We start from the raw sequence: 22,478 nt of genomic DNA on the forward strand, positions 1-22,478 counted from the left end.
CATTCACCTATTACACTTTTGAAGCCCCTGGAGAACCAGGACAATGGAAACACCCACAAAATGACCACATTTTGGAAAGCTAACACCCCAACGTATAATCTATGAGGCATAATGAGTCTTTTGAATGGTATATTTTTTTCCAGAAGTTTTTGAAAAATGTGGAAAAAAATGAAAACACATTTTTTTTTACACAAAGTTGTCCGTTTATAAGATATTTCCAACACATAGCATTTAGATAGCAAAAATGACACCCCAAAATACATTCTGCTACTCCTCCTGAGTATTATGATACCACATGTGTGAGACTTTTTCACTACAGAGGCCCAACATGCATGGAGCACCATCAAGTGTTCTAGGAGCATAAATTACACATCACATTTCTCAACCACCTATTACACTTTTGAAGGCCCTGGAGCACCAGGACAATGGAAACACCCACAAAATGACCCCATTTTGGAAAGCTAAAACCCCAACGTATAATTTACATAATGAGTCTTTTTATTGGTTCATTTTTTTCCAGAAGTTTTCGCAAAATGTGGGAAAAAAATGAAAACGAATTTTTTTTTACACAAAGTTGTCCATTTATAAGATATTTCCAACACATAGCATTTGGATAGCAAAAATGACAACCCAAAATACATTCAGCTACTCCTCCTGAGTATGGCGATACCACATGTTTGAGACTTCTACACAGCCTGGCCACATACAGAGATCCAACATGCAAGGAACACCGTCAGGTGTTCCAGGGACACAGCATGCACATACCAAGAATTACACCCCAAAATACATTATGCTGAGCAAAGCGTAAACAAAAGATTACCTGTGGTTGTAGTAGCGCAGTTGTACACAGGAGGATAGCACTGGTCCAGGCAGCAGGCAGGGACTTGGTCAGCAGCGGCAAACACAATTGTCCAGGCAGCAGGCAGGGTTACTGTCCATATAAAGTCCAGGGTCAGTGCAGGAAGAGATATTGTCCGCAGTGCCAAAAATATTGGTCCTGGTAGTAGGCAGGTCCATGTGGTGTGGTCAGTGCGACAGGCAGAGGCATGACGGCAGTAAGTCCTACAGGCAGAAGTAGGGCCTCGTTCAGGACAGAATGGGGACAGGGGTAGAGGCTTCTCCCACCCAAATCTCTTTGAAGCCTCCGAGTCTCCAGACCCTAATCTAGGATTGAGAAAACAAAAAAATTGTTTTCTTCATCCAGAAAAACAATTCTGGAGCCCCTCACAAATGTGAGACCCCTGTGTTGAATCCCACTAGTCCAGTATCAGGGTACAAGATCAGTCCAAGAGGCAGGCAAATATCATGGTCAAACAGTCCAAGGTCAGTTCCAGATCAGGCAGATGTATGTACAGAATCGTTAGGCAGAAGCATGGTCGAATAACAGTCCAGGGTCAGTTCCAGATCAGGCAGAGGTATGTACAGAATCGTTAGGCAGAAGCATGGTCGAATAACAGTCCAGGGTCAGTTCCAGATCAGGCAGAGGTATGTGCAGAATCGTTAGGCAGAAGCATGGTCGAATAACAGTCCAGGGTCAGTTCCAGATCAGGCAGAGGTATGTACAGAATCTTTAGGCAGAAGTGTGGTCAAATAACAAGCCAGGGTCAGTTACAGAGGAGGCAGTGGCATAAGGGGTGTGAGGGTAAATTGCAGGAACGGAGGCTTACGTTTACCATACTTCACTAATAATTTAGTGAAGTATGGTAACGGCGAAAGCATTCACCTACGCAGAGGCCTGGTTCAGAAGGACATTGTGCACAATAAAAAGATGTGTCTCTTCTGAATCCTCCTCTGGTACACACCTTACATTTTTTGTGCCGTCGTTGGCCTGTTGGTTTGGGAGGGATTTTATCGGGAAAGTGGCGTTCGGAGAGTCGACTTAGAACATCTGATCGGATATTTTCTGGTGGGCTGTTCGGGAATATAAGGGCGGTGAAAACTTCCTCCTGGTAGCCAAGGAAGCGTTTGGGTTTTGGGTGGAGTTACGATAAATTACATATGTATTGTAGATGGCCAAACGAAAAAAATAAATTGCGACTTTCTTATACCAATGGTATGTCCGTCTTGTGGCAAGGTACGGTTCCAGCATCTGGTCATTCAAGTCGACCACCCCATAAACAAATTATAATCATAGATGCATTTAGGTTTCTGTATGGAGCCATTTTTTCTGGGGATTTCCATGAAGGTATCATCATGGATTGAAGACAACATGTACACATCTCTTTTGTCTCTCCACTTCACTGCCAAAATCTCGTTGTTTCGTAGAGTTGCCTTTTCTCCTTTTCTCAATTTCTTATTGACCAGACTTTGAGGAAAGCCCTTCCGGTTCTTTTTTACGGTACCACATGCAGGCGTCTTCTTCCAATGAAGGTTGTGGAACAGGGGCAGAGATGTGTAGAAGTTGTCTACATACAGGTGGTAGCCTTTCTCCAGTAGGGGGTATGTGAGGTCCCAAAAAATTTTCCCACTTGATCCCAAGTAGTCTGGGCAATTAGGGGGTTGCAGCTGGGTGTCCTTCCCTTCGTACACTTTGAAGGCATACATGTAACCTGTGACTCGGTCACATCATTTGTATACCTTCACCCCATAGCGGGCCCTTTTACTGGGAATATATTGTTTTATTTTAAGCCTGCCACTAAACTTAACAAGGGACTCATCCACACATATGTTTTGATCCGGGGTAAACAGCAGGGGGAATAGTGCAGAAAAATCATTTAAAAGTGGCCGAATTTTGAAAAGTCTGTTATAGTTTGGGTCTTTTCGGGGAGGGCACTGGGTATTGTCATTGAAATGAAGAAACCTCAATATCATGAGGTATCTGTTTCTGGGCATTACCTTGGAGAATACTGGCATGTGGTGGATGGGGTGGGTTGACCAATAGGACATCAAAGTGTTTTATTTTGTGAGTCCCATATTAAATGTGAGCCCTAAAAAAACCTTCAACTCCTCCACTGTTAGGTCTCTCCACTCATAGGGACGGGCATAGTAGGACGTTGGATTATTCAAAATAAATTGCTGTGCATAAAGTTTGCACTGGGCCACAATATTTGACAGCATGTCCTCGGTAAAAATTAAATTAAAAACATTTATTGGGGAAAAATTCTCCGTGTCCACCTGTACTCCTGGCTGGGCAGTGAAAGGGGGAATGTTGGCTTCTCCTGAATTAGGAGGAAGCCACAAGGGGTTCTGCAGGGCATAGGGAAGGCTGGCATGGGTCCTTGGTTTTTCTTGCCAAGGCACTGCGGTGCTGGTGGATGGCACTGCGGTGCTGGTGGATGGGACTGCCGTGCTGGTGGATGGCACTGCGGTGCTGGTAGATGCCACTGCCTCGCCACCAGAACGCCTTCGTTTGGCGGGCCAAATATCTTCCTCCTCTGAGTCACTCAGTGTTCCACTACTGAGGACTGGCTCATAATTTATGTCCGTCTCAGAATCGGAGTCGGAAAGGGAATCTGAAAAAGAGAGCTCCCCGTTGCTCTCGTCGGCCTGGGACAGTATTTGGTATGCCTCCTCGGCGGAAAAGCTTCTTTTGGACATGGTTGCTAAGCCTGCACTGATGGGCACTGATGAGGCCGCACTGATGAGCACAGATGGGCACTGAGGTGGCACAGAGGGGCATTGATGAGGTAGAACAGATGTGCACTGATGAGGTGGAACAGATGTGCACTGATGAGGTGGAACAGATGTGCAGATGTGCACTGATGAGGTGGCACTGGTGGGCACTGATGAGGCGGCACAGGTGGGCACTGATGAGGTGGCACAGGTGGGCACTGATGAGGTGGCACAGGTGGGCACTGATGAGGTGGAACAGATGTGCACTGAGATGGCACAGATGTGCACTGATGAGATAGCACAGATGTGCACTGATGAGGTGGCACAGCTGGGCAATGATGGGACGGCACAGATGGAGTGGCACAGATGTGGCGGCACAGATGGGGCGACACAGATGGGCACTGATGAGGTAGCACAGATGGGCACTGATGAGGCGGCACAGATGTGCACTGATTGCACAGATGTGCACTGAGGCAGCACAGATGGGCACTGATGAGGTGGCACAGGTGGGCACTGATGAGGTGGCACAGGTGGGCACTGATTGTGCAGATGTGCAGATGGACACTGATCACCGCTGGGCAGACAGGTGGGCACCAATTGGCACAGGTGGGCACCGATTGGCACAGGTGGGCACTGTACTGATGGGGCACTGTACTGATGTGGCACTGTACTGATGGGCACTGTACTGATGGGCACTGTGGGCACTGTAGGCACTGTATAAACGTTATTGAAAACTCACAGATGGATGACAGTTTCTCTCTCTCCTCACACGCTGTCTCTGTGTGAGGAGAGAGAGCCGGCAATGAGAGATGATCTCAAATGTTTACATTTGAGATCATCGCTCATTGGCCATGGCGATCGCGCTGTAAATGGCCGCTGTGATTGGCCATTTACAGCGATCTGTGATAGGCTGTGTCCAAGGGACACGGCCAACACAGAATTTCCCCAATGCGCGCTCGTGAGCACGCACGGGGAGCGAGGAAAGGGGAGGCCGTCATATGACGGCCTCCCGGGAATTGACATCCGCGCTGTAGCCGTCATTCGGCTATGGCCGGATGTCAGGTGGTTAAAAAAAAGAAGACTCTAATGCCCCGTACACACGATCTGAAAATCGTACAAAAAATGTCTCATTCCCAAATTGATCGTATGATAATCGGATCGTTAGTATAGAGCTTTCGAGAGCCGATCAGGATGGTTCATCCGATATTATTCTATCGGACATGCACAGAAATTTTTTTTGTACGATGCCAGATCGTACGATTTTCGTTTAATCGGTACTGCTATCGTTCGATAATGCAATACAAATGCATTACAACACATGACATCACTTCCGAATTTTTATTCTGTCGTACGGGAATTTTCGGGACTTTAGTAAACTCATCAGATTCGACGTGAGATTAGCATGCAAAAAAAACGAACGATCATTCGTCCGATAATCGGATCGTGTGTAGGGGGCTTTGGGAGTCGATTTACTAAAACCGAAGAGTGCAAAATCTGGTGCAGCTGTGCATGGTAGTCAATCAACTTCTAACTTCAGCTTGTTCAATTAAAAGAGAAGTTTGGGATTTAAAAAAAAAACAAAAACATTTATACTCACCTAGGCGCCCGCTGGCTCTGCAGTGAGAACTGAGTGATCAAACACTGCTGATCGCTCAGTTCTCCCCCTCCTCTCTGAGCAGAGAGCCTTGATTGTCAATCTCTGGCTCTCTGCTTCCCCTTCCAGCACTCACTGGAGCTCTTTGCTGTGGAGGGGGTGGGAGGGGCGGATCACTGAGAAGCTGAGTCAGGTGCTGGTCCAAGCATCTGGGTGGATCCCAACCATATAGTTGTGATCTTTCCACAGCCTGGACTGGCTTAGTGACGTCAGCCGAAAGTGCTGCACTCTCGCCTGGCATTGCCTATAAGAAGCTGTGTGTGATTCAGCCAGTTAGCATGTACCTTATGCTTACATTTTGGCTGGACGTATGCTTTGAATTAATGTCAGTTCTGTAATCATATCTATAATAAAGTAGCTATATGTTTTTTCAGGTGTGTGAACTCTTTCAGTGTAGTTTATGAATACGGTTGATGTATGCAAACTGAGATGTTTTTTTCAGGCTTTTGTTGTGTTGCCAGCTCTCAGAAAATACTTTTGATTTTCTCTTGATCAAATGTTGAAACCCATTGTTTTGCAGAGAGATGCATTGCTGTATGCTGTCTTTTCATATTTTAATCTGTTAAATCTGTAGTGCTTGGATTATTTATTTCTATGTTTTCTTACTTAGATGGTTTGATGTGAACCGAGAAGATGGGAAAACTGAAAGAACTCTGATCTCCAATGGTAAGTAACTTTATCATTACACACACAAAATAAAAGAATTCTCATGGTTTCATGTACTGCAGAGGTTTCTAACATGCAACAACTCTGTAATACTTTTATGCTCTGATCAACTAATTAATAGGAGAATTCTGATACCTATGATGTGCCTTCAGAATCCAAATTGTGTAAAATAATACTAGAAGATAAAATGAAAAGGCTTGGTTCAAATGGAAAACATGGATACTTTTTGTTTACCACATTTGTTAAACAACAAGGCTTACATAGGCTTTTTTTTATAAGTGATTAGGGATGATTGCATCTATGGGGGGCAGTGAGGGGTGCAGAACTGAATTCAAAACAGATTTACTTTTTATATATTTTTTTATTATGTTTTTTCTTATTTAAAGCAGGTTTTGCCCAAGTTAAGGAAACATGGATGGCAGTGCAAACTGGGCAAAAAATATTTGGTGAGAGGCTCATCTCAAACTCTTTCTGTCCTCTTTAGCCTTTTACTGTAAGTCTTAGGGTAGGCAGCAGAGGAAAATGAAGCATAAAGTCCTAAAGCCGTTAGCTGTCCACCCTTCCTCATAGTTAAGCCCTAAATCCCAAAGCAGCACTTGCCAACACCCACACCACCATCTCCAGTAGCAACCATCTAATGCCAGGTTTCTTTCCTCCATTTGCTGGAGAGGAAGAAACAAGCATCCCAAAACCACCCTTGTGTCCAGCAAGCTGCTTGGCACTTCAACTGTTAACAGCAAGTTTAAAAATGGAAAAAAAAAATGGACTATTGGGTTTTGGGAATATATCACTGCCTGAAGGTGGCCCACTATGTATTTGAGACAGTGGCCTGTCCTGCTGCAAGCATCATGTGAGAAAGGGCCTTTAGTGCAGTGGGAGAATTTATGACCAAGAAGCCAAATTTATTAAAAGGAATTGGGTCTGGGTTACAGAGGACTGCCAAACACCCACTGTAGATGTTAATGACAAAATTACTTTACTTCAAACTTCACTGCAGAACAGCTTCAGGCATATTTTCTTAAAATATATACAGAATGTGATTGTGAACCGTCCCAGCACCCAGCTTTGGTGCTTCCATCAGTATACTGCTTCCTCCAGTCTGGACATAGATACCAGATATTATAGCTGACCATAGCTTGTATGAGATCTGGAACTTTTTGAACAAATTTACACAGGATATATTCCCCACAGGAGTACATCCCCCTCCTGATCACATTACCCTAACAATACAAACTGCACACAGGAATATAATTACCATAGCTAAACAACAATCAACATATACTAGAAACATTAGGTTGAGTAAACGACTATCCTCCCAGGCAATGTTGTTATTATTCAGATACCCCACTCCAAGTCAGACTTTCCGGCCCCAAAGTCACCACAATAGTTTGCTAGCAGACATACAGAACAATAGGTGAGTTAATTAGCACAATAAACACATAACAGTGATCTCACCCTGCCTCAGACTAGTAGACAACAGACTATAGCAGGAGACCCCTGTAGCAGACTGTCCTGCTCCTACCTACAATAGTCTATGAGGCAAAGCTCATACAATGTCCTATCATCCTGATGCAGTGGAATTCATTTATCATAGAGGGATATTGTTGATAAATATTATTGTCCCATTTTAAGTAATCCAAACCACATTCTCAGCGTCCATTAGGTAGTTGTCCATCATTTTCTCGGTCATCCTGTGCCTCTAATAGACACAGGTTAACTTACACATAAGAGGGGCCTGGGGAGCTGAGACAGGGGTTTCCCAACCTCTCTAAGGTATGCTGGGTTTCACAGGCCCCCCACCCAAAGTGACTCTTGTCACACAGACACCTCATGTCCACTGAGGGAGCACAAAATCTCTGACCTGTATTCTTATAACTTTGCCTTAACACAACAGAAACCCTTATATAGGACAGCTAGTCCTGCTTGAAAAAAAATATGAAAAAGGTATCCAATAGACAATATAAAAGAAAGCACGGTACTTCTAAGAGTAACCAAAACAAACAGCATGCCTTTGGCCTTGTCAGTAGCTGGTTTGGCAGCCAAACTAGCTGCTGACAAGGCCTGTGCTTGCAATCAAACTGAAAAAAAATAACATTAAAGGTCCAGTTCACTTTAAATCTACTTAGTGTTGTCAGTCAAGCTGCTCTTGAACCCCTTAAATGTGTTGGCTACTTTTTGAACTGTCCCCCTTGACTTTTATTGGTATAAAGTTGTGTCTGGACCTCTTAGCAGTTGTGTAGTGCTTCAATTTCCAGTTCACATTTTTGTTACATAATTAGTCAATGACAACTCAAGTAGCTGTTTTTCTGTGGGGAGTAGCATGGAAATTGGCTGCTTGCACCATGTGGGCAACGGACATTGGGTCCCCCCTAGTAAAGTATCCTTCCCCATCTTGACGGTGACTTGACGGGACTTCCCTGTGGCATTCCCTGTGATGCCCGTCAAGTCACCGTGCCTCAGAGGGGGGCGTGGTCACTGGGTGGCCCCGCCCCCGTTATTTAAGAACCGTCAGAAGAGGAGAACCATCACACAGCAGGAGCCTCCCTCCATGCCACCATGGATGCGGAGCGGCCCGAAAAGAAGATGAAGAAGAGAAGAAGATGAAGAGAAGAGCGGGAGCCTCTCTCCATGCCATCATGGATGCGGAGCGGCCTGAGGAGAAGAAGGGAAGAAGACGCCGATGCAGCAGGGGAGATGCTGGACGAGAACACCGGAGGAAGAACCAGAAGAGCCAGAAGAACCAGAAGAAGAAGAAGATGGAGGAAGAAACCGAAGGAAGATAGAAGAAAGAAGAAGCATTTAAATAAAGGAATTGTCAAAAACTGTCTCTTGTCATTTTTAACATTTTTGACAGTTATTTAGTGAAATGGTAGGGGTACTTTTGTACCCCCTTACCATTTCACACAGGGGGGAGGGCCGGGATCTGGGGGTCCCTTTGTTAAAGGGGGCTTCCAGATTCCGATAAGCCCCGCACCCGCAGACCCCCACAACCACCGGCTAGGGTTGTGGGGATGAGGCCCTTGTCCTCATTAACATGGGGACAAGGTGTTTTGGGGGGCTACCCCAAAGCACCCTCCCAATGTTGAGGGCATGTGGCCTGGTATGGTTCAGGAGGGGGGCACTCTCTCATCCCCCCCTCTTTTCCTGCGGCCTTCCAGGTTGCGTGCTCAGATAAGGGTCTGGTATGGATTTTTGGGGGGACCCCACGCCGTTTTTTTTTTATTTTGGCGCGGGGTTCCCCTTAAAATCCATACCAGACCTGAAGGGTCTGGTATAGATTTTGAGGGGGACCCCACGCCATTTTTTAAAAAATTTTGGCCGGGGTTCCCCCTAATATCCATACCAGACCTGAAGGGCCTGGTATGGAATTTAGGGGGACCCCCCGCGTCATTTTTTTTTTTAAATTTTGGTTCGGGGTTCCCCTGTGGGGAATTCCCATGCCATTTTTATCAATGAACTTCTATGTGTATTGTCGAACCGGCAATGCATTAATAGCCGCGAGTAGTTTTAAATGACTTTTTTTCCTTTGAAATGTAATTTTGCTTTCAGACTGTTCTAAACACGGGAAACATGCGCCCCTTTACAGGCATACTATAGACTTCCCCCGGGTACAAAATTTAAAGGAATATTACACTTTTATTGTTTCACTTTAAGCATTATTAAAATCACTGCTCCTGAAAAAACATCAGTTTTTAAAACTTTTGTTTGCATTGATCCATGTCCCCTGGGGCAGGACCCAGGTCCCCAAACACTTTTTATGACAATAACTTGCATATAAGCCTTTAAAATTAGCACTTTTGATTATTCATGTTCGTGTCCCATAGACTTTAACGGTGTTCCTGTGTTCAAACTAATTTTTTGCCTGTTCGCATGTTCTGGTGCGAACCAAACAGGGGGGTGTTCGGCTCATCCCTACTGGTGGCTAATCAAAACAAACTGATCTATGTATTTCTAGCATTAGGCCTTACACAATCAGTGGAATAAATTTTTTTAACACAACAAAAAAGATGATTCTGCCAAGAGCATTATAAGTACAGTCAACTTGTGCAATCACATCAATTTCTTCATCTTTCTCAGGCAATGAGAAAATGGCAAACTAACAGCATTTAAAAGGAAAGTAGTTGTTATGCACCCTTGAGGAGGAGGAGTGAATGCCTTTTGCTAGACTAGTCTCTTTGAGGTAATGCTCCTACTGAGTTATGTGGTGCACAGTAGTTTTTCCTCATGCAGGCAGAGAGTACAGGCAATAAGAGTACTGTCAGCAGCAGGTAAATTAAAAAAAGGACCACACTACAGAGCTCTTTCTATTTTTTACCTATTGAAGTGCTTGCATACTCTCCTGACACTGTCCAATTGTCTGCCAAACACATACCTGAAGTCTATATTTTGAAATATTTTGCAAAAAAATAGGTATATGGGGGATGAGAGGTGGTTCAGGGAATGTGGGGTTGTGGATTTGGAAGTGTTTTGCTCTACTCTGTTTTTACATTTTCCAATGCAGCAAGGTGCTGTGGGGGAAAAAAGCTAACAAATTACAATATTAAACTGTTATGTCATTGACCAATTTTGTCCAAAGTTGAGGGCTTTAGGTTTACTTCTTTTAAGAGTACACTTCCCTATACCTTTTAGATCTGTTGTGGCTCCTACTTCCATCATTCAATTAAGGACTATTACAGCTGGGGGTAAAAAAATCAAGTGTCACAGCCAAAACTATCTAAAAAGCAAATGGCATGTAATAAAAATAGAGACGTCAGTTGCAAATATTTGCAAAGCTACGTGGAAGCCACACTGCCTTGTTAAGGCTCCTCTGTATAGTGTGTTTCTTAGCTCTAATCTAGGAGAGCACTTATCCTGGGACAAAGATGCAGAGGCACTCCAGAAGCCCAGCACAACACAAAGGCAGCTGGAGACCTTAAGTGTGCCCTGGCACTTAGTAACCAGATTTTTAAAGGAAAGTGCACTTTTCCAGCATACTTAGTATTTTATTTACTTATTTATTATTGGTATTTATATAGTGTTGGCAATTTATTTAACGTTTTACTAAATATATTGTGCATTCAGCTCAGTCCCTGCTCTCAAGAAGCTTAAAGTCTAAGGTCCCTAACTCATATTCATATATATGTACATACAGTACAAGGGCCAGTTTAGACAGGAGCCAATTACCCTCCCTGGATTTCTTTGGAGTGCGGGAGGAAACCAGAGTACCCAGAGGAAAAGCATGCAAGCACAAAAGAAACATGCAAACTCCGGGCAGAGTTTAGATCAGTTCTAGCTAGACCCTCCCCGTTTCTTCCATGTCCCCTCAGTCAATGTTAGTTCTTCACAGAGATGGGGGTTAGGAAAGTCATTGTCTGTTTACATTTCAAAAGACTGGAGGAACATCCTCTGTGCAGCAATTATCTGAAGTACACTTGTGTTGGATTTAACTTCTTTCTTAAAATAGAGTTAAGTTGCCTGTGGATGGTATCAAGTGCAGATGACCAATGACCATACTGTGTTCATAGACTGGGAGATATACATTATCAATGCATGAAGTGGCATTTGAAACAGAACACTTCCCATTTGGTAACTAAAACACCTCTGTTTTTTAATACACAGGTGTCTGTTTATGAAGCAGTGAAATCTATTCACTGCTTCGTTCTCCAGCATTCACAGTGAAGATCTTTCTCCTCTGTGTGCCAGTTTATGAAGCTTTGTAGATCGCTTCACCTTTGGAGGAGTGAAGAGATCTACAAATGCTTCAAACAGTGGAGAACGGCCCCTGATACTGGAATCTCGTGAGACTTTACGAGATTACAGCACCAGAAATACAGAGATGTCAGTTTATTAAGCAGTGATAAATTATCACCGCTCAATACACGGACGATTAATGTTAATAAAATAATGAGTCCCCCTACATTATATACATATGTATACACACACACACACACATTATATATACATGTATATACACACACATTATATATATATATACATATACACATTATATGTATATATGTATATATATGTATACACATAAATATGACAGGGGGACATGCTTACAGTGTTGGGGGGTCTGAACGAGGCATAAGGAAGTTAAAAATCTTCCTCCTTCCCCTCAGATCCCCCCAGATTTCCTCTTCACTCCCCGATTCACCACCTCTGAGCTGGTGAACCTGGGAGTGTGAATTCTGACTCCGATCGCCAGTGAAGCGGTGAGATCACTGCTTCATAAACTGGCCGTTACTGTCATTCAATGAGGATTCTCCGCGTGTAGAGATAATCGGTGGGAGAACAAGTTCAAACATGTTCTCTCCCGATTATCACTGTTTCATAAACTGTTTATGGACTGTGATCAGCGGTGATCCTCGGGATCACCGCTGATCACTGCTTCATAAACGGACACCACAGAGTTTAAAGAGGTTGTAAACCTCCCTGTAACATTTGTACCTATAGGTAACCCTAGAATAAAGCTAGCTATAGGTTCTGTAAATATCTCCTAAATGTGCACCGTTTAGGAAATATTTACTGTATACTGTGCCAATTATGTCATCGGCACATGCGCTCCGAAGAAATGGCAACCTGTGCCGTTTCTTCAGGAGTGAGTGCCGGAACCGGCGGCTCCCACGCACATGACGTCACGCGGCTCTGGCCAGTCACACAGTCCGTGTATGCACCCCCGGAAGGAAGATGGGCAAAGATGGATGCGGCCTGCAGTGGGGACAGCGTGGGCTTCATTTGCAGGTAAGTGTCAGCATGCTTTGCATACTAGCACATTATGCCTTTACTTTGCAGAGAAGAAGAAAGGAAGAAAAACCCATCAGGGTTCACTTCCTCTTTAACCCCCCTGGCGGTATTCCCGAGTCTGGCTCGGGGTGGATTTTACATACCAAAAGGGGTATCCCCGAGCCAGACTCGGGCTTGCATCGCAGGATCCAGGAAGAGCTTACTTACCTTGTCCCCTGGATCCTGCAATGTCTCCCCGCTGTGATCGGCGAGCCGCTGTGTCTCGCTCGATTCACAGTGCCGAGCTCTGTTCCCTGCGAGCGTTGCGACGCACGGGGATGGAGTTCGGCGGTAAATTCAAAAGTGAAACACACAGTATAGATACAGCATACTGTAATCTTACAGATTACAGTACTGTATCAAATAACTACACATCCCCTTTGTCCCTAGTGGTCTGCCCAGTGTCCTGCATGCAGTTTTATATATATAAAACTGTTCTTTCTGCCAGGAAACTGGAGATTGTCCATAGCAACCAAAACTGTCTCTTTACATCAAAAGTGGTTTTAGACCAGCTAGAAAAAAGCGATAATAAATTATAATCACTTGCAGAATTGAGCGATAGTGATTTGTGAGGAGATCCGTCATCAAACACTAAAAGTAATAAAAGCTAAAATTCTGCAACTGAGCAAATTTCAGTGTTTTTGATTTGATTACATTATTATATAATTTTTATTATTATTATATTATTATGTGTTTTAATTATTTATAGTTATTTATTATATTATAATTTTTTATTTAGTTTTTCAAACTTTATCATACCCGGGATGTCTACTAGACTCTTGTTTGGACAGATTTAAGTGAACTATTCCTAAGAATTACAGGCCTACAATATAAAACGCCAAATTTCTGTGCAAAATAATTGTACCGCTTTCAGCACCTAAAATCTGAAATAATCATACCGCCAGGGAGGTTAAGGATTAAAGGCAATTTCAGGTTTTTATTGCTGTCTGTGTCCTAATTACCAATGGTACTGGGAATAAACGTAGGGGTAAATCCAACATTTTGGATTTTTCAGAAACGATATACTTGAAAGTGTAGTTCTACTTGTACAGTCATATTTGAGAAAACCCCATATTTCTACAGTATGTGTTCCCATTCACACAGCATTCCAAGAAAATACAAAATAAAACTGATATTGAAAATCTGCTAGCAAAGTACAAACAGAGTTTTTTAAACACAGTTCCCCAGCCCCCTCGTAAACACAGAGAACTAGTAGGAATTTTCAGTGCTAGATTTACCAGAATGAAGCATCTAAAAAAAAGTAAGCTGCAATTTTCAAATATATTTTTAAGTTATGCTATGTAAATGGGGACATGTAGCAAATATATAGTAGGTGTTATCCCAGTTTGGAAGAAAAAGTAGAACTGCCCTTTGAAGGCATCTACCAAGCATGTACAGTAATTCAAGGGATTGGTGTCTTCCCATGTCATCCCATAAATCATATTTAAATTAAAAGGTGGACCCTCTCCTTGCTTTCTGTATTTGTCAAGTTTTGTCTTTCTGGTTTTTTTTTTTTGGATTAGTACATATGGGAATTCCCAGCTCTCTTTGCCTCCTTTTTAGACAATCCCCTGCATATTATCTATGAAAATGTCCACAATTTTCAAAATTCACCCCGTCCCCATATACTCTATTGGGTTTCCGAAATATATTTATAATTTTCAGACTCCATACCCTATGAATTGAACACAGACACATAGATCATCCTTAGGCCATTATAACCAGTTTTCCAGTTTTCCCGTTTACTTTTTTCCATATTAAATTATATATTGAATTTGATATTTGACATGATTATTAAGTGAAACTAGGAGCATTCCTGATAGGCATTTATGTGTGTATTTATAGAAGTGAACAGTTGATCAGTGAACTCCAAGTGAAAAAAAAAAGAAAATAAAGAGAATACAAATACACTGATTAGTGTTTCCTAGTCATTGCTCCACTACAAGGGGACAAATTGGTGTTTCATAGAAAACTGAGAAGAGAGAATGGCTTGATGATTCAGCTCTTTAATGATAATGTAAAGTGTTGTGAATTCTCAGCTCATTACCATCTTCTTATTCATTTGGAGAACTGACTGATGATTAATTTCATCCTTTTCATTTGCAGAAATGGAAAATCCGGAAGAGGACACTGAAGGTAAGAAACACAGCCCAGAGGAGATAATCAAACATTATGAATCAGCATATGGAAAATCATTTTGAAGTGAACAATAAAACACACACATCGAAGGAAAGCACAGAGCTAACATGTGTACATTAATGAAATCCTCTAATATGATGGAAATGTCTAACTACAGGCCTGAAAATATTTGAAAATATTCTACTCAAATTTTGAATCTTATTCCCCAGGTGGCTCCTTCAAGGAGAATTTTAAGACTTTTAGAGGGAGATTTACTAAAACCGGTGCACTCAGAATTTGGTGCTAAATAAACGATCAAGGGGTTAATATGGCTCACAATGGAGTTAGCCGAGTACATATAACTAAAAATGGTGGGGGGAAGGGGGTGGGTTGGGGGTTCCTGAGAGGGGGAACTTGGTGGTGGTAGTTAATGTTTCACAACAAGTTCAGGTATTAGTCCATGTAAGGATAAAATGATGCTGATTAAATGGAAGGCAGACAGTCTATAAAAGCTAGAAGAAGCTCTGGAACAATAAAAAAGAAAGAAGGACGGCACCCTCTAAGTGCAGCATGTATGTTAAAAATATTTACTACAATAGATAAAAACATTCACATTTGTGTTGCTAAAAACCAGCATGTAAAGTAGTTTCATCCGCCTGCTCTCGGGGGATGTGGGTGTCACGGGCCAGTGGGGGGGGGGGTTCCTGGGATGTGAGTCCTGTGACCTGGGTCCTGGTAGCTGTTCCGGTGGTGCCGAGGGTCCTCAGAGCCTCCGGGCGGCCAGGATGTCGGTCATGGATCCTCCGTGGAGCGCCGTGCTGACCTGCGTCTTCACTTTCGGGAGCGGGGTGAGACGGGCGGTGCTTCGCGTTCGGAGCATGCGTGCTCCTTCATCAGGCTAAGCTGGTGGCCATATTCAGTGTGGGAATTTATACCATAGGCACCGGGAGGGGTGGAGAGGTAATTGAGAGGAGGGCGGGACTATGTATAATGATTGGGCGCGTAGGTAACCATGGAGATGGGGTGTACCCCCCCACTGGCCCGTGACACCCACATCCCCCGAGAGCATGCGGATGAAACTACTTTACATGCTGGTTTTTAGCAACTCAAATGTGAGTGTTTTTATCTATTGTAATAAATATTTTTAACATACATGCTGCACTTAGAGGGCGCCGTCCTCAGAATTTGGTGCACCTGTGCTTGGTAGCCAATCAGCTTCTAATGCCAGCTTGTAAATTAAGCTTTGACAATAAAACCTGGAAGGCGATTGGTTTCTATGCAGAGCTGTACCAGATTTTTGCATGCTTCAATTTTGGTAAATTGTTGCTGTTAATAAGATGATTCCGCTGTAACATGCCTAATTTATAATGTTTCTGAGGAGCACAAAAACACAAGGTATAATGAGACTATGCATTTTGGTGCACAGTTTTGTAAATGCATTAGCAAGGTGCATTGGGGTGCACTACTGCGTGCCTGCAAAGGGTATACACATGTTTTCTGTGTTTCACAAATGTGCACAATTTTGTGTGTTTTCCCACAATGCACAATTGTTAACCTAGCCTTATTATGGAACAGATTATTATATTATTATTATTACTATGATTATTATCATTATTATTACTGCGCCCTGCAATAGAACAAACCAAGTGGCTTACCATTATGCATTAAAAGAATAATGTGAATAAAGCACTATAGAGTATAATTAGGGGAATTTACCTTAATCTTTGTAAGCCAATATTTTAATTTCTTAGACCTTTAGTGACTGGCATAGTATCAGTTATTGCATTATTACCCATATATGAAAAGGATCATGGTCTTACCTTAACAATAGACTTGTTCAATTTCTGCTGTGGGAAAGATATATACCACATATATGAGGGACCACGGGTAAGAAAAAAAAACAATATTCAAAATAGAATTATAAAAAACAAACATTAAATGCACTTCCCTTTTATCAGAGGGTAAGTTGGAACCTCGACAGAGAGATGGCTGTGAAAGAAATATATTTAGTCCTTATAGACATATACTGTATAAGTTATGGGCTAGTGGTATGGAAAATGGGCTTAAAAACAGCATGTAAAAAGTCGTGAATGATCACTTATACTCAGAATGATCAAATATTATAAACTGTATACTCAAAGGTTCCTGGCCAATCCCTGTGGAAGTATAGAATCATTGTAGAGGTGTATACTACTACAATGATCCTCGATGTCTTCTGGGTCCCATGCTGAGCAGCTGCCTCGCTGCATAGTAACCACAGGGCGTCATTGAGAAAAATGCAAGGCGATCTCTGAATGGTGCCTGTGCTGATCAGGTGACTAGCTGGGGTTATTATGCAGCAGGGCAGCAAGGCATGCACGACATGGACCAGAAAGACTGTGGCAGCTACTACAGTGATTCTCCACCTCCACAAGTATCAGCCAGGTATCGAAAATGCATACTTACGCTGGTCCACGCTAAAATTAAGATAACCATTAAAAAAAAAAGATAAGATCTGCTGCAACGTGTATTGCCAATCTGCAACATCTAAAGCTTGTGATGTATTTCCTTTATATCAAAAGCCATTGGTGGGTGAAAGTGTAAAATGCCTGTCAGCTTTTTTAATACTGCTTTTGTCCCAGTTGGAAGATTAAGTCTTTTATTTGCCTTGTGGAACATTGTCACTGGAACTAAAAATGATAAGGAAATTCAAATCCAAACAGGAAGTGAGGGCCACAATGGATTAAGTAAATGAGGCCTAGGCAAGAAAGCTGCTTTGGCCCTCCTCCCCAATCCCTTTAAGTGACATTGGTAAGGATAGTATTAGAACCAGAAAAGCAACCCCATTTGCAGTATTTGTACAGGCATGGACCCAGTCAGACACCAACTGACTACAAGCACTGTCAATTGACAGACTGGTTAAGAGCGTTTACCAACTGCACTAGCTCCCTAGTTTACTGCAGGAGCATGAAAGTTGTAGCTGTTCCCTTGGATATCCACCAGACCCTAAGCTCCTAACTGGTTTGTTTTGTGGATAATCCTGCTTTGGTGTGAGGGAATATTTCAGTTGGGAGACCTGTTGTGGTGAAAACTGTTTAAGAGGTTTTTCTTATGCTTTGGAGCAAAGGCTACTAACCTCTTATTGCAAATTGGAAATGTCCACAACAATACACAGACACAAAACAAATAGGCAAGGGTGTTTAACTGGTCCATATTTTATCCAATTCTAAGGGGAAAATGTGTTGGCTTTAGATACATTTAAGTTAATGTGGGACGGAACTCAAGACATCGGTTTATCCAGGACTCATGAGATCATTTTTACTATAATCATCATTAGTATTTATTATTCATTTATTACCATTATTATTGGCATTATGTTTTTTATTAAAGCAAACTTTTCTTCATTTCTCTGCCTGTGTCATAGACAAAATGTGGACAATGCGCATTAAAACAGCAACCGATTCCTCATGGAATAATGCTTTGAAAGTAACTGTTATCATTTATGGGTCTGAAGAAAAAACTAGAGAAATTCAACTTGTGCAACCAGATCTAGAAAGGGAGTGTTTCCTTCCTGGCTTCGAGGATGGATTCTTTGTAAGTAAACCCAATGTGTCAAAAACAAATAAAGCATTAAAATACTCATCACTAGTTTTCACTAGTTATATACATCATAAAAGTTGTGATTCTATATGAAATTCTTTTAAGTGTTATCTGGTTGTCTGTGTTGGACTATTGTGTTTTTTTTTTTTTTTTTATGGTACAGGCCAGTAAATTAAAGAATAGGCCTTATTAGTTCATGGTATCTGCATAAACAATTATGATTTAAGGTACTTTGATAAGTTAGGTCCATTGTTTGAGATCACATGATAGGATGTTTTGCTAGTTTTTTAGTAGTTATTTTATTATTTTAGTAATATTTCTGCAGTTTCCTGGGCACTGTGCTTCTAGCAGTAGCTTAGTAACAATCTACCTGTATGAGCGGAACAGTATCCTTCTTCATCATGTACCCGACACAACCTTGTCCTGTGTTCAGTGCAGGTTCATTGTGCATCCAGTGCCTCTTTGCCTCTTCATTAGGTTTCAAATCTCATCACTTGCCTCATTAAGTTGCATCCATTATCTGGCAATCTTCATCCTTTTTTTTATAATTGTTCATCCGAAAACCTTATCCTTAACCACTTTAAGACCGGGCCTATTTTTCAAACTTGTTGTTTACAAGTTAAAATCATATTTTTTTTTTTTGCTAGAAACCTACTTAGAACCCCAAACAATATATATATATATTTTTCTAACACCCTAGGAAATAAAATGGTCATTGCAATACTTTCTGTCACACCATATTTGCGCAGCGGTCTTACAACCACACTTGGGAAAAAATACACTTTTTTGAATCAAAAAATAAGACAACAGTAAAGTTAGCCCAATTTTTTTTATATTGTGAAAGATGATGTTACGCTGAGTAAATTTATACCCAACATGTTACGTTTCAAAATTGCGCCCACTTGTGGAATGCTGACAAACTTTGTTCCTTACAAATCTCCATATGCGACGTTTAAAAAATTCTACAGGTTGCTGGTTTTGAGTTACAGAGGAGGTCTAAGGCTAGAATGAATGTTCCCGCTCTAACAATCGCGGTGATACCTCACATGTGTGGTTTGAACACCGTTTTCATATGCGGGCGCTTCTCACGTATGCGTTTGCTTCTGCACGTGAGCTTGGTGGGATGGGGTGTGTTAAAAAAAAAATGTATTTTTTTTCTTATTTATTTCACTCTTTATTTTTATTTTTTTTTTTTACACTGTTCTTTTAAAAAAAATTTGTTTCACTTTTATTCCTATTACAAGGAATGTAATATATGAGATATGGGGTCAAAAAGACCTCAGATCTCATATTTACACTAAAATGCAATAAAAAAATAAATAGAAAAAAAATGTTGTTTGAAAAATGTTATTAAAAAAAATGTCCCTTTAAGAGCTATGGGCGGAAGTGATGTTTTGACGTTGCTTCCATCCTGCAATGGTATGGAGCCGGGTAGGGGCCATCTTCCCCTCACTCAGCTCCATACCACAGGGGGGACAGGATTTGATCGCCTCCGCCGCTGCCAGTGGCTCCAGTAAGCAGCGAGGGCACCAGGCCCTCCCGCCACCGATAAAAGTGATCTTGTGGCGAATCCGTCACTCAGACCACTTTTATCTGAAAGCGGACCACCCGCTGAAGAAGTGGATGCCAGTTTATATTTTGGCAGCTGCTAGCTGCCATAACAACGATATTCCACTTCAAAGTGCTGCCGTATAATGGCGGCGAGCCGTTCATCAGTGGTTAACCTGATAAAATATAAACTCTAAACCCACAACAGTAAAATCATTATGTATATGCAGTAAAACATGCTCGTTATACTCACTGTGAAACTCAAGGAGTTAATCCTCTGCAATATGTAAAAAGGATGGTTGATCCTGTTTTCTCTAATCCTCCCCTTCTTTTACTTTCCCCAATCCATCTGCTGATAGAACAGAGCCCTAGGAAGCACTCTGCACATGCTCAGTTTGATGTGTATTGCTAGAGAGTTGTTTTTTGGAGGGTGCATGTGATCAGCACAGGGCCAATCAGCACTGTTCACACAGAAAGTCAGGGGTCATGCAGCCTCATAGGACAGTCAGAAGAGAATGAAAACTCCTCCTACAATCTTTAACCAGTGCTCGGCCGGACACTGATAGAAGTCAAAAGACTGCTATACACTGGTGATTAGAGATGAGCCAAACACCCCCCAGAACCTGCGAACGGACCGAAAATTTGCGCGAACGTTAGAACCCCATTGAAGTCTATGGGACTCAAACGTTGAAACTCAAAAGTGCTAATTTTAAAGGCTAATTTGCATGGTATTGTCCTAAAAAGGATTTGGGGACCCGGTCCTGCCCCAGGGGACATGTATCAATGCAAAAAAAAGTTTCAAAAATGGCAGTTTTTTCGGGAGCAGTGATTTTAATGATGCTTAAAGTGAAAAAAAAAAGTAAAATATCGTACCTGGGGGGTGTCTATGGTATGCCTGTAAAGTGGCGCGTGTTTCCCGTGCTTAGAACAGTCCCTGCACAAAATTACATTTTTAAAGGAGTAAAAGTAATTTAAAACTGCTTGCGGCTTTAATGTAATGTCAGGTCCCGGCAATATGGATGAAAATCAGTGAGACAAACGACATGGGTACCCCCCCCCAGTCCATTACCAGGCCCTTTGGGTCTTGTATGGATATTAAGGGGAACCCCGCTCCCAAATTAAAAAAGGAAAGGCGTGGGGCCCCCTGGCCCTATATACTCTGAACAGCAGTATACAGGAGGTGCAAACAAGAGAGGGACTGTAGGTTTGTTGTTAAGTAGAATCTGTTTGTAATTTTGAACTGGTACATTTTTAAAGTGTAGCTCCAGCCAAAAAATCTATTTTAAGCTTTTTGGAAAACATAGGGAAGGGTTATCCCCCCTGTGACATTTGTTTTGCTGTGTGTGCACCTCTTCAGAAGATTTCACTTCACTTTCTGTCCCAATGACAAATGTTTTTTTGACAATTTGGGTTTTTTAGTGAAACAAGGATTGTTAATAAAGCATCAGTGGAGAGGAGACACGTTTTTCCCATATAAACTCTTACAGGAAAGAATTTCCCTTCCTAGGGGTAGATTTCATCTCACTTCCTGTTGTCTCCTTCCGTTTGCAAGTAGGAGTTGTTTGTAAGTTGGATGTTTGAAAGTAGGGACCTGCCCTATATACTCTGCAGAAATTGGGGTCTTAGGTGTTGGTATTGCAACCCCTCAGAGATACTCTAGTTGGAGCCCAGGAATGAGCCCCCCTGCAAAATATTGCATCAAAAATTGTAATTACACGCCCCTGTTAAACAGGGGCTCAAAAATTGGGCCTTAGGCACTGGTGCCACAATACTGCAACCCCTCACAGATACTCTAGTTGGAGTGCAGGAATGAGCCTTCCTGCAAAATATTGCATCAAAAATTGTAATTACATGCCCCTGTTAAACAGGGGCTGAAAAATTGGGCCTTAGACACTGGTGCCACAACACTACAACCCCTCACAGATACTCTAGTTGGAGCGCAGGAACGAGCCCTGCTGCAAATTATTGCATCAAAAATTGTAATTATACGCCCCTGTTAAACAGGGGCTGAAAAATTGGGCCTTAGGCACTGGTGCTGGTGCCACAACACTGCAACCCCTCACAAATACTTTAGTTGAGCACAGCAACGAACCCTCCTTGCAAAATATTGCATCAAAAATTGTAATTACACGCCCCTGTTAAACAGGGGCTGAAAAATTGGGCCTTAACCACTGGTGGCGGTGCCCAAAACCAAAAATATTCTTACAAGCTATCAGCATGATTATTGAGGAGGAAGAGGATAGTCACTCAGCATAACAGGATAGTCACTCAGCATCAGCATAGGCAGTCTTGAAGGGATATGACATTTCAAAAAAAATTATTCGGTTACATCAGCATCAGGTGCTTGGTAGCTGGTGGTGATCCAAGACTGATTCATTTTTATGAAGGTCACTCGATCGACCGAGTCGGTGGACAGGTGCACCCTGTGATCGGTTACAAAGCCTCCAGCAGCACTGAATATGAATTCTGAAAGAACGCTGGATGCAGGACAGGCCAGTAGCTCAATTGCATACTGTGCAAGCTCTGGCCAGTGATCCATCCTCAAGACCCAGTAACCCAGAGGATTTATAGTGGGAAAGGTGTCCAAGTCAGATCT

The 22,478-nt window shown here is 42.2% G+C and overlaps 1 protein-coding gene across 4 annotated transcripts in view; it reads left to right on the forward strand.

Annotated features, from left to right (window-relative positions):
• The window catches only part of RP1 (RP1 axonemal microtubule associated), a 580,110-nt gene that overhangs the window by 343,278 nt on the left and 214,354 nt on the right, over positions 1-22,478 (forward strand). For 2 of the 4 annotated variants that reach the window (XM_073631609.1, XM_073631610.1), the window contains exons 30-33: positions 5,817-5,872; positions 6,259-6,318; positions 14,744-14,773; positions 18,159-18,328. In XM_073631609.1, coding sequence (XP_073487710.1) covers positions 5,817-5,872; positions 6,259-6,318; positions 14,744-14,773; positions 18,159-18,328 — 316 coding nt within the window. The remainder of the gene's footprint in view (positions 1-5,816; positions 5,873-6,258; positions 6,319-14,743; positions 14,774-18,158; positions 18,329-22,478) is intronic. The other 2 variants (XM_073631611.1, XM_073631612.1) reach the window with 2 other exon arrangements.

The sequence above is a fragment of the Aquarana catesbeiana genome, linkage group LG05, assembly GCF_042186555.1.
Source record: "Aquarana catesbeiana isolate 2022-GZ linkage group LG05, ASM4218655v1, whole genome shotgun sequence".
NCBI classification, from domain to species: Eukaryota; Metazoa; Chordata; class Amphibia; order Anura; family Ranidae; genus Aquarana; species Aquarana catesbeiana.